This window comes from Manacus vitellinus, unplaced genomic scaffold (assembly GCF_001715985.3).
Source record: "Manacus vitellinus isolate BGI_N305 unplaced genomic scaffold, ASM171598v3 scaffold_15_pilon, whole genome shotgun sequence".
In the NCBI taxonomy this organism is placed as follows: Eukaryota; Metazoa; Chordata; class Aves; order Passeriformes; family Pipridae; genus Manacus; species Manacus vitellinus.
Genome location: NW_021939122.1, coordinates 8,912,368 through 8,925,950, shown reverse-complemented (window position 1 = coordinate 8,925,950; position 13,583 = coordinate 8,912,368). Strand labels below are relative to the sequence as shown.

At 40.1% G+C, this 13,583-nt stretch overlaps 1 protein-coding gene across 2 annotated transcripts in view; it reads right to left on the bottom strand.

Moving 5' to 3' along the window:
* Positions 1–10,095: 10,095 nt before the first annotated feature.
* The window catches only part of IDE (insulin degrading enzyme), a 48,497-nt gene continuing 45,009 nt past the window's right edge, over positions 10,096–13,583 (bottom strand). For both annotated transcript variants that reach the window (XM_018069185.2, XM_018069186.2), the window contains exon 24: positions 10,096–12,764. In XM_018069185.2, the coding sequence (XP_017924674.1) occupies positions 12,669–12,764 (96 nt within the window). In that variant the 3' untranslated portion in view covers positions 10,096–12,668. The remainder of the gene's footprint in view (positions 12,765–13,583) is intronic.

The following is a 13,583-nucleotide window of genomic DNA, read 5'->3' as shown; positions in this document are numbered from 1 at the left end:
ATATGATACAGATAAGGAAGAAATTTGTCTTCTGCTGAAATTTCAAATGTTACAGACCAACATGCCACATCCTAAAAGGCTTTGACAGGCCTCTCATCAGCAAGAGTATAATTTCCTACCATATATTCTGTAAGTCACAGCTGCAGACTTTTCTTCTAGTAGCACATTTGGTTTGCAGTTTGGAGATGAGGCAGATCGTATACAATGGTCAGTGTGCTCTAACAATGCCTGTGGTCTGAAGCATCAATATTTGATCCAGCTTTGACCAAAAATGCTGCACTGGAGCTGAGATGGTGGGTTGTGCTGCAGGGGGCAGGGGCTGGCAGCACTCGCTGTGCTTGGAGCATGTGTGTGTCATGGAGCAGGAGTGCAGCTCTGACTGACAAAGGCCCTACTCGAGCAGCCTTGTGGTCCAGCTTCAGAACCAGCTGTGTGTGTTTCTGTCTCACCTTTCTAAGTCATAGAAATATGTGTCATAATCATGTGTTCAGGACTGCAAATAGGGGTGCATATTCACAGCTAATACTTTTACTTATGTAATTCTATTATTAAAATCTAAGGAGACTTTAGCTTTACAAGGTTGAATTTGAAAGTGAATGAAGAAAGATGCTGGAACAACACATTCATCTATTCTTTTCATACTGTGTGTAACATTGTGTTAGACTTTCTCTAAATCTATGTAGGCAAGAGCCTGGCTTTACCTGAGCCAGTGTAATGGCTCCTTCCTAGCAGGAGTTGTTTCAGTTACCCATTCCCAACTCCTGACTCTGGCCCAACAGCATGTGAGGTGGGTGGCTGTGAAGGAGGATGGAGATACCCACCTGATCCTTTCGACACAGCCATGAGACTGGCTGCAGTCACCTCGTGAAACCAACCTGCGCTCACCCCCATTTGCCTGTGTGAATTCACCTTTTTCTTTGCTGCCAGATTTAGATTACTTATTACAGCTCTGTGTGTGTGAATCTGACCTGCTCTCCATGACAGGCTGTAGCAGAGAACGTCAGAAGAACAGAGCTGAGCAAGGAACTTCAGCTTTCCCAGTCTTGCACTTTAATATGCAAGTAACATTGATTCAGACTTGCATCACAGTGGTCAGTAGGGGTAAGTGTAGGTCTGAGGCCATTCAAGCTGACAAATCTCTGACTCATCTCTCCTCTCTGTTGGGGTGATAACACTTTTCACATTAGTGAGGCCTTTGAAATAAACTGACAAAGGAAAGACAAAAGGGAATTTAAAAAATGTCATAATTAATTCAACATTTTAAATCACCAACTGCAATGTTATTCAATTTTGGTGAATGGGAAATTAAATAATTCGATTTTTTTCAAATCTCAGAGAGCAATTATTCAATTGAAAGCTCAAAAGTTCAGATCAATCTTCAGAGAAGTATATTTCTAATGGACAGGATTTCTCTCAAGCCAAGAACATGCATTATGTCTGCAGCATTCTTTTCAAGCTTACAGCTCTGGAGAGTGCAATTTATTAATCTGTCAGATTTTATGCACTTCTTGCCAGGGTATCATTTATATATTATTTCTCCAAACCAGAAAAAAATATTTTTAGAAAGAGAGAGCAAGTGGAATAAAGCCTTTAAATACAAATCAGCTGATTCAGAGTCCCTTCTCCATTTTCTATCTCTTTCAGCCACATTGCCTTGTATTTACCCTTAAGTTAAACCAGTCAGATGAGCTTTTGCTCTCTTATGACAGAATTAGAGAAAACAGGATAAGCAGTTTATCCTTTCAGTGTACAAACCAGGCATCTCTTCCAAGCGGATGTATTAACGAGTCACCACAGCCAGGTGCAGCCCAGGGATGCTCACACCCAGCAGAAAGCCTGACTTGGGGGGGCAAGGTCAGGTCCTGCTGCATGGAAAGCACAGAGAAAGGGGCCCGTACAGCTCTGTAATTCTGTTCTTCGTTCACTGTGCAAAGTATGCAGTTAATGAGATCCCTACTGCTGCCAGTTTCTCTTCTGTGCTCTCTACTGAAGGCTCATACTGCTCCTCTTTGCTCAGCACTCACGTGCCTGCACATACCTACACATACACACAGTTCCCCCACACTTTTTAAGTGTAGAGCCAAGAGGAGGCTGTTAGTACAAGCGTTTGGAAGGCTAATGTGCAGGATCCCTGCCATTCAAGGATACGTCAGCTTTAAGTTACAGAGCTCTGGAAAGAAATGTTCCCTCCTCCTCCACTTCCACCTGACACACCAAGGCTGCTGCCACCACCAGGTCACCTGGTACTTCCTTTAATAAGACCATATTTCCAGTTGCTAAGAATCTTACCAAACTTTAAACACAGTGCTACATGGCCCCAGTGGTAACTGTGGAAGGTTTCTTCTTCTGAAGGTTTGGACACTTAATGGGAAATGGTGGCAGGTCTCTGACAGTCTCAAAGTTTGAAGCAGGGAATTGAAAACTAGGTGGTAGAAGGAGTTCACGGTGGTGGTTGAGGTGGTGGTTTTTGTGACTTGTATGAAGAAGCTTCCAAAACACCCTGAAAATTTGAACATTGAAGCTGCTTGTGTGGGATTTGATGAAACTCAATTGTAATTTTCCATAGGGTTTTTTTTGCATGTGTAAGGAGAAGAATTGGATTTTAGCATCTTATCACTACCTGCAGGGCTGTATAGCTGGGCCTGAAAGCAGAAAGGCTGTCCTCCAGAGCTCCTGGTGACTTCCCTGCTTAGCCTGTCCTACTCCAAGGCAAAAGATAAAAATGTGGCCTCAACAACAGGTGTAGTGAATGAAGGACAAAGAGGTCGGGGACTGAGCAGTCACTGAGAAAAATGCATAGGAGATGGTTGGCATTAATCTGTGACAGAGCCCGGGAGCTGCAGGAGGGCTCAGGGTGTAGGGGGCTATTGATGACAGATTGGGTGAAGGAGGCAGTGACAAATGGGTGAGGAGATGAGGACTGAGTCTGAGCAGGAAGGACATGGATCCAGAGACGATCAGGTAGGGGACGGTCAGGAAGACACATAGGTCTGTCACCACCAGAGGCTGGAGGAGAGGGTGCCTCAGCCCTTTGCTGCTCTCCAGCACCTGGGAATGCCAGTGCTGGAGCTTATCGCACAGACACACATGTCCCGCTGCCGGCACACCCCGCACGTGATGGATCCCGTGACTCTCCCTCAGGAGATAACGCGTGTCCGTGTCACTGAGGTAACACGGAATGAAAACTGTGCCGCCCCCACCCCTTCAGGTTCCCTTTTCTCTCGCTTGAACACTTGGCAATTACAGCCCCAGGTCTGTGCTACGAGCACTGTACCATCAAGGCCCCACAAACGCTGGGACACACCAGAGCCCTTTCCTCTCTTCCACAGCCCCCGGGCGCCGCTCTCCCCCAAAACCCGCTCAGAAGGCAAAATCGCTGCTGTTTCCACGCGTGTCCCTGCTGTGCCCGCTGTCACAGTGCCAAGCAGCGCCCCAGCACAGCCTTCCCCGGGGCTGGGCGGGAAGCGGGCGAGTTTAGATCGTCGCCTTCCCGATGCCCATCGGGACACGGATCATTTCCCCCTCAGGCAGGGAACGGCGCGTTCCCCCGGCCCCGCGTCCAGCGCGGGCACCGCCGCGGCTCCGCTGCTGCCGCTCGGGAACCCTGTCCGTTCCCAGGAACCCCTGCATCCCAGGAACCCCTGCATTCCCGGAACCCGTCCATTCCCAGGAATCCCGTCCATCCCCTGAGGAGCTGCGGCCCCGCAGCGCCCCGAGCCGGCCCGGCCGCGCTCCCGCCCGGAGGGACCCGCGTCCGGGGAAGGAAAAGCGCTGGAGAGAAGCGAGCCTGGAAATAAATGCCTTGGAAAGCACTGGGGTGTAGGGCACCGGCAGCGAACGAGATGCCGCACTGGTGAAGATAAGGACGGCACGCAGTCTTGCTCCTCATAAAATACACATCTGGACTAGTTCTGCCATTTGAAAATGATTTATTTCCTCTGATTAACCATGTAAAGTTCTGTTTATATTTTTGCCTGTAGAATCGTACAAACACGATTTTCCTCAGCGGAAATACTTTTCATGCATAAAGGTGAGATGCACAACTCTTCACATTGTTACAGGGAAGAACAGCAAACCTTGCATCATATAGCACCAAGAAGAATTTTAATTACAGTGTGAAGGAAAGATACCATGAAAGCTTCTTGTTTCATGGTGAATCGTTTAAGCTGATGTTTTTACTCTGAAGTATATGCTGTTTTCCAAGAAATGAAAATTAAACTTTGCATTAAAAAACAATATACCTGTTAAAAAAGTTAACAGTTTCCAAAAATTAAGATATTAAATGTTACTTATTTTCTTGCATAGCAAATTTTCTTTAAACTTTGAAACAGATAAGAAAACCTAACAAAAAACCCCAACAACCTCCCCCCCCCCAAACCACAAAACAAAAATCCCAAACAAATGAACAAAAAAACCCCACACCAAAAATTAACTCTTCCTTTCCTGATCTTCCTTTATTCTAATCTGGTCAAATAGCAGGAAGTAATTATTGAATATGCATGACTACATCATGAAGTTGACCATTCCTCTGAAAATTAAGCATGCAATCCTGCTCTTTATCACTGTAAGAATGGCACTAGAGAGTTCAAAATTTATTGTCAAATAAGCCACTTCTATGTGACTTTCAAAAAGTTTTTGGTAAGTGCCAGCTCTAAAGACTCAACAAGTGACCCAAAAATTCATACTTCAAGTCTTTCATTCTCTTGCATCGCCATAAATAAAACACCCAGTCCTGTTGTTCATTTCAAAGATGAAGAACTAGATGTGACAGGCAATTTCAAACACTTATGCACAGCTGTTACCTAGAGACACAGGTTGGAAATAGCACTAATTAGTGCACTATAAATACTGTAAAAGAGGAGATATAATTAAACTTCCTTTTTGACAAGGAAAAGGTAGTAACATTTAATATAAAATCAAACCAAAGGAAAGACCTGTTGAGTAAGAAGATTTGATATGGTTGCTGTTCAAGAACAGAACTTTACGGTTTGCCCAAGGCATCCAAGAGTGCAAGGGATCAATAAAGACAGGATTGCTCTTCTCTCCCAACACCTTTAGCCACTCATACTTCCAGGACCAGGAAGGAACATTACAAATATAAACAAACTGCTGTCAGTCTGTGGATACTGCAGTGCTGTCCATTCTCATTACATCTCTCCACCTTGTGCACTCTCTGTCCTGCAACAGCAGTCCACCAGTACATTTCTGATGCTACTTATGAGGGCACTTCAGCATGTTCAGTGAAATTACCACCAGTATAAGTAAAATAGTTTAGGCTTAATGACTGTCAGTCTTACTTATCCTACACATAAATCTACATTCAGTTTTGATTTTGAGTTGCAGTCCATTTTCTGAACAATTACTTCTTTTAAGCTGCTCACAATCCTTCCATAATTTTGAGAAAGTGTATTATTTACTTCAGCTTAAGAAAAAGTGACATATTAATTACACTGCAAATGCATACTTCACAAACATAGACATACATTATCTTTTTTCTTGCACGATGTATGGTGGCTCCTGGGGATTAGCAAGGCAGCTCCTGTGGCATCTTTGTGACCAATCTCAGTCACAGAAGGTGTCACAGATGGAGTCACAGTCTCTGTGACACCATCACCAAATTAAAGCTCAATCCAACAAACTATGAAACTATGGGACTCTGGTTATTTCTATCCAAGATTGAGACCCTGTCTGTGGATCTCAAATAAGCAAAAACATGGATGTTACAAGACTTCCAGGACTTATAGCTATTCCAACAATATTTATTTTAAATGACTAGCCAGAGTTAATGCCAAAACCATTGTTAAGACACATGTATTTTATAATCTAGGGCTATCAATATACTACTAGGCAACACATTTACTCCAGTTGTCGGGCCAACTTAAGTATTTAGTTATCAATTATCTCAACTGCCTTTATTTTTTTGGTATCTGTTTGGTAGAGAATGTAGATCTAATAAAGTCAACAAGAAATTCTGTTAATTTAATTCTGTTGCTTTCAAAGCTCAAAGAAACTTAGACTGTTCAGACACTACAAGCTACCCTGGAATGAAGGTCTTGTCTTCACTCTAAATTACTCAATTTAACATCTGAAAAACCCTAACACATATTATTAGCTATACAGTGAGTTGGGCATTGGTAGTTCACACACATAACACAACCCCTTTTCACAGGAATTTATAATTTATACACAATGACGCGACAGACAGACATGATTATCAGACAAGAAGTGCAAAATGGCATGCAACTGCTTGCTTTCAACTTATATGCATTATCTTTCATTTCAACACTATTTTTATGAGGTGGCTCACAGTGTGGGCCAGCACCCCAGCTCACACTTACACTTTGTATACATTGAGCTTAATACAATCTTTTGCATTTTCACATTCATAACATCTTTAACGATTACTGACACTTAAATTCAAGTGGACAATCCAAACTACAAGCATTCTTTATATATGCATTCTTCAAGTTACACAGAGCTTACGAGCTATTCCACTCAAGTATTCCACTCTTCCTGCTTCCAGGAAAAGGCTGCATAAGGTACATTTTTATTAGATTATTCACAGCAATAGAATCATGTTGTGCATACATCAGCAGATCAGTGTCCTGCTGCAGTTGAGTAGCACCTGTTTTCAAATTATTTCTGCAATAGTTTTACTTGCTTAAATCTCCCATTTTGCTGAACTCCATTAGCAGCCCAGTGTGGGTCTCCAGGCTTGGACGTACTGCAGGTGCCATCTTTTATAATTTTATGGATTTACAATTAGAAGATAAGCTCTAAACATAGAGAAAAATATCCTAGAGCACACACATGCAGCCCACACACGGTGTGTGGCAGTGCTAAAGGGACACCAATGACACTTTTGGCTGGTGTGGCAATGGGAGTATCTGGTCACTTCACCTTGGTCAGAGAGACACGACACAATGTGAGGTGAACAGTGGCATCTCTGAGGATGACACAAAAGAGTATCAGAACTAAACAATCAGCTTGTGGAGATGACAGATCCAGTTATACATACAGATTCCTGTGTTACTAAAAGACATTCAATGCTGCAGAATTGTCACAATTCTCTTCCTATGATTTTATCTGGAAATCAGTATTAATCAAATCTGTGAACAGAATTATTTGCATAGATTTTTTTTTCAGACTCCTGAAGCTTCACACATAACAGGTATGTGCCAGTGAATGATACTGATATCTCATAGTCAAAACAAGTCACTTCACTTGCAATAAGTGGTTATAAGAAACTGGTCATAAGAAACACATTTTCCCCTGGCGCTGCAGAAGGCTTGGAATACACAAGTATCAGTAGGCTCAAAGTTACTGTAATGACAGCAGGATAAAGTGAGATGTTGAACTGTTTTGACAGCTGATGGGCACTAATCTTGTGAACTTCCCTGGCTTTAACACACATGCACAAATAATCATTCGGGTAGAAACCTGTCCTGCTAAACTTACTTCATGCCAAAGCCAGTCGGAAAGTTTCAGAAAGACCATGTAAACCATTTTTTGAGCACTATGACTGAAATGTTCCCATATTTCGGGTGTTTTAAACTAGTTCCAACACTGCCTTATCAGGTGCATCACTTTAATGCTATTCAGGAAATTTTTAAGACTTCTGTCCACTAAAAGGCATCACATCCAAAATTTGAATCTTCCAAGTCCAGGCTCAGTTTTCACTGACATTTGTACACACCCACACTTCCTATGTCCAATATCACAGAACACAATTTTTGCACATGCTCTGAAATTACTCAGCCTTAACAATATAAAAAGCATTAGTTATTGGTCTCCTACATCTCCCTGGAATTCACACACAGCTCTTCTTCTATCCCTCCCATCACAGGATTCCATCCTTTACAGCAGACTTCATATAAAAACATGCTCTTCTAAGCCACAACACAGTGCTTAGTCAAGTTACCAGAACATCAACCTCATTTCCATCTTCTGTTAGAATTTTCCCTAGCCTACTTTTCCTGCTTCCCAGAAGGTTACTAACGTAGGCTGAGGACCTTCTCGTTCCCTTCTGTGGAATGTGTTCTAATTTTGTAAGCATTCACCACCAGGGTATATGTGTGTCTGAGCCCACACCTACCACGGGACACTCAGTTCTGTGTATGGGTGGAGGGAAGGGGGGGAAGGGGCTCCTGAGTTCCAGCTGCTGCTCCAGTAAAATTTTACATGTCTTTGGCAGTCACTAGGTAAGTACCACAATTCCTTGCTCCCCTTCTTGAAAGGGAAGTTGAGCAGACAGTGAAAATCTGTAACAGAAATCTGAAGCAGAAGGAAGCACATCTAACACACAGTAAAGTGGTGGCAAAACCTCAGGAAGATGTAGGATTTAAACTTGGATGCCTCTCACTGGAGTTTCCCACTAGCTATGCCTAGTCACTTCCTTGCACTCAGAGCTGTGTTATCTTCCCTCATCCAATGCACAGTCAAGGAATTTAATTCAGGATTTTGCACTGTACCACTAAAGAGAGAGTCTTAGCAGTGGCAAATGCTCAGCACTGTTGTGCCTACATCCTTTAATGCTGTGCTTTCAGTTAACAGCCTTGGGGGGGCTTAGAAATATTAATTTAAGAAGCCATAAATATTTTCAGTCTTAAATTCTGTTTAGATGCTCAGGTTCAAAGAAGTTGATTCAATTGTGACATTCTGCTGTGCCTTTGGCCTTACACACTTTGTTCCTTTGAACTGCAATTCAGATTTCAACCCACAGCACATACTGTAACTTTATGAGCATATTCTTTGAACAGTAAATAGAAATGTTTGAAATAAAAGCCTTTCATCAGAATCTACATAGGCCAGGCTTCCTCTGAAATTTCAAGAAAGGTATCAAAGGTGCCTCACTTTCCGATCTCTACTTTAAAATAGCCCAGAGGTGCCTTGCATTAGCAACAATATAAAAAAACAACTTGAAAACAAAGTATTTCAGAGCTGGATTTGAATATCACATTAGGTATCAGCTCAAGCAAACGCCCCAGGAGTCACTGTGGATGACCATATCAGTTCAGTGGTCACATACTAAAAAAATAGGGAAAAACCATATGAAGGTGTGGAAAATAACGATTTTTCACTTTACAGCAGACCTATAGCAAAAGCATACTAACCAGTTAAGTGGGAGAGAAAAGGTAAAATTCTGCTGATCTTATTTTAAAACAAGAGCTAGATAATAATAAATGAAGTTTAAGAGGTGTGTAATGCTTTCTCCAGCTGTTATGATGACACTGTGGAACACGTTATCAATAAGGGCTGCTCACATCCAAGGCTTAAATAATCTGAAAAAGCTCAAGTATTTTTTATGGCCAACAATAATAGTTAACATAGACTTGGAGAGTATGATTTTTTGTAAAAAACAGTAAAGTCAACGAGTCAAGATTTACACCAACCCCTAATGACTAGGAGCAGAGAGAGCCCTGATGTTGGGGACAAATAATTTTCCAGGTGGGCTGCTGGCATTTTATTTCTCCACTGAGAGTGACAACCACTCTTCCCAATGCCAAGGACAAAACCTGTCTCTTTTAATGTTGCTACCTGTCATATTTATTTCAAGGAGCCCCCTCAGAACACCAGAAGGGCCTGCTGACTTGTATCTTTGTGCTGTCAGAACTGACACTATTTACTACTCTAACAATCACACACTCCTAACCTTTTGAAACATAATCTTTTGGTGTGCATAGAACAAAGAAAATGACCAGGGAAAGCAGTTCCTCAAAAGCAACACTGTAAAGCTGCACTAGGCACGATTCAGTCTGGCCGCAGTAATTCCCTATATTTACAACTTCAGGTTTGATAATTAAAATTCTGTCTTGTGCAAATATTTCTACCTTTATATTATTAAGTTTTCATACACTCAGAGAGCAACAGAGGTGGATCTACCTAAAAGGTGTGTGATGTCACATGGGGAAGTCCTCTGAAACTTCCCTAGAAGTGCCTGGAAGCACTTCTGCAGCAATGCTACTCAGCCTAACTAGTCCAACTGGATAGCGGAAAATCACAATTAACGTGTAATAGAAAACATGCACAGACTGACAGATGTAACATTACCAGTATGCAAAAAATTAAAATAAAACAAATTAAGAACTCCAAACATTAAATTCAGATTGTTTATTGTAAACAGAATAACTCTAGCACTCTGTCATACTGGCTGTGTCACATGCACCCAATTCCACATCAACTGCTTAAAATAGCACTTGCAAAAATTACAGTTATGTAATAATAATTTATGGTTTCTTACATAAACTAATTAACAAGCACTAAAATTGAATTACAGTGTATTCTAGGTAGTTCTTTATTGCTTGTAGACACTGCAGCTCTGGATCCATTAAAATGAACCCATTAGTATGCCTGAGTTTATCAAAATTTACTGCTATATCAAACTCAGAAACTGTAAAATGCTGGAGAACACTTAAAAGCAATTAAGAGTTGTTGGAAAATTACATGGGTTTCCACATCCAGTCACAGAACTTTGAAGTTCTAAATTTTTTCTGCTGGAAAACATGATTTGTGTTAAATACACTGCTATTCCAATTTATTTATATAATTTGTTAAAATTAAGAGTTGATAGTACTTCCATGAATATATATATCTATTTATTTTTACACACAATAGAAGCCATTTCATTTTATTCACTGTACGAGTGGTATGTTTAAATACTAAATCCCAAAATATATATTTTTATAATATGTTGTCAAAACTTTTAATATATATAATACAAATACTTTTACTAAAGGAAAACTATAAACAAAAGTGAAATGCAAGAAGGTAAAAAGCCCATTTTATGTGAAAGATCCATGAAAAATGGGGTGAACAGAGACATCTTCACTGGTTTTACTTGGATTACGTTTAACTTTTTTTCTTCTCAGGCTAAAAAAATACTAGTGCCTTTCCTTGGCAACAGGTTACATCACAAATTACCATCAAATTTATTAAAAAGATGTTGAAACATGTGCTGTTAACCTTTAAAACAAATTTTAAGAGCACCATATTTGTTCAGCTAGAAGAGACTCTCAGATAAATGCAACTTAAGGCCCCTACCCTGTCATTTAATTTGGCTTCAGAGCCAGTGTAAGAATGAACATTGACTCAATTACAGGAACAGCCCTGTTGACTATACCAGGATTCTGATGTGTCACAGACATGTGTGTCACATCAGGGCTTTAATTTCAGGTTCTTTTAATAAGAAGCAAACTCTCACTAAACCTCCTGCTGAGCAGATTTTATATCTTCAGTGCTTTGCATACTCTCTCTGTCTCAATAATTACCATCTATTTTATGTATTACAGAGATAGAAGAACTTTATGTTCCTTATATTTTTCTATCTGGTGGCTGTCCCAAGCACAAGACCACTCTGCAGAAGTCAGGAGCCAGTAAAGATGGTGAAGACTAGACACCATATATTGTTTTACCATTTTACTAAATTATGTAATATATATATACATACACACACAAACAGTGTTTCAGCATAATTCTTGATCCTTCTGAGTTTTGTGCAGCCTTCTTACAAGAAGTAGGAACAAGTCTTTTGTGATGTAACCTGGAGCACATGCAGTACTGCTAACCCAGCACTGCACTGTCCCAAGTGCCTTCCTGAAGGACAGGAAGGACCCACACATGTATCAGGATAATGATGTATCTGATTCATTACAGGGCCCGTATTTGACATTCACCTGTTCTTGAAAGAAGAACCAGTGTGTGTTTGAAGTTATTTGCACTAGTGAGTGCTTTGCTGGGCTGAGACCTAACATAACAAATGAGGAAAACCAGACTGAGTTCTCCATCAGTACATGTGCAACTGAAAACAAAAAATGACAGCAAATAAAGGATTTGATATAGTAAATGGAAAAAATCCACAGTAACACTGAAAAACTGAACAAGATGTTGATAGTATGAAGAGACTGGGACAACATTTCTGATAACAAAAATAAGACGCACTATTAAAAGTGTTTCCAGCATTTTACTAGTTTAAATATAAAATCTCCCCAAATTTGTATAGAAAGATTAAAATCATGCCCTTATCTTCAGTTATTCTCATTAAGACAATTCTCTCACTTACTACTGTGTTGTCAAATTTCCTTTTTCCCCCCCCCACTGGTCTTCATAAAACTTAAAATAGAAAATATGTTGGTTGCATTAAGGATCAATTAAAAAAGTATCATTCAACACGTCACTTAAAAAAAATGTGGAAGTCTCTATTTTTAAGAAAAATTGTTGACTCCATCCCAAAAAGGACTGACTTTTCTCACTCCCTCCAGCCCCCAATAAGATAATTATTGGGATACTAAACAGTATTCTTCAGAAGTAACAAGCACATTTCAAGCAATTTAGTTTGCTCTGGAGGGTTATGTCATCAAAATGAAAATTTGAAGGGATATGCTATTTTAAAAAATATACTGCATCTACAAGTTCTTTATTATTATTGTTTCAGTTGATTTTGTTTTTCAACAGGTTGTCTGTAATATAAATGACACATGACCACAACTGATTTTTATATACTCTCTATCCCTAACACACAGCTAATGTCAAACGAACCAAGAAGGAATTCGGGACTTTCATAATGAACAGAACCATTTATCCTAATGATCTTTAATAATTTTGTTCATCACGAAGTCCCCTGAAACCATGGCAGTACTGATCAGCGGCATTTCTTCATCCAGTGGGGCTCTTCACAGTTTTGCAGCCATGAAATTGATATGTGGTTTCACCAGTGGAAAGAGCGGCAGACTGCGCTTGAATTCTGTCATGTTTTCAATCACACTTGGCTGCAAAAAAGCGTATGGAAGAAAAAGGCTGCTCAATATCTTCAGGCAGACAACTGAGCAATTCCTTGCTTTTCATTTTCACTGTTGCTAAAACACCTCTCTTGCTCTTTTCTGTAGTATTAGTGATTCATACTTTGTTATTACAGGATCGCCCCCAAATATAGTGTTATTTCTTATGAAATGAATGGTTTCATATTTACATAATTTAAAACAATAGCTATGATGCAGTAACTGCATTACTAATAATGGCAGGATCTCCAATACATGCAGAGCTTGTCTTTTCATTTACAAGTTCTATTTCAGAACACCCCACTTGTCCCTTCAGTATCAGAGGTAAGATCACACCCACAAATAGCTACTCAATGCATTATTATTTTTCAGATGCAGTAACAAAATAACTTTTAAATATTTCAGTCATAATGGCTAATATATCCACATACAAATCATACAGAAACTTCCACTCATGGTAATTATTTCACCTGAAAAGTCTGATGAAAAACACAGATGTACCGCACTGCAAAAAGTTAATCATCTACTGGGACAAACACTGCCATCCTTCAGGAAAATGTACTGAAGGTCTGGGAAGGGTCTAGTCCTGTCATATCTAACCACAAAATGAAATCTGTAATACTTGTATGAATACAATTTATCAAACTGTTTCCTCCACAGGTTATATGTTGACAAAAATGTGCATTAATATTTTAGGCTTTAAGAAAATTACCAAATAGTTGGTTTTGTTGTTGCTTTGGGGTTGGGGGTTGGTTGTTTGGGTTTTTTAAACAAAGATGATAAAAATTTTTGATGCATATGCATCTTTCT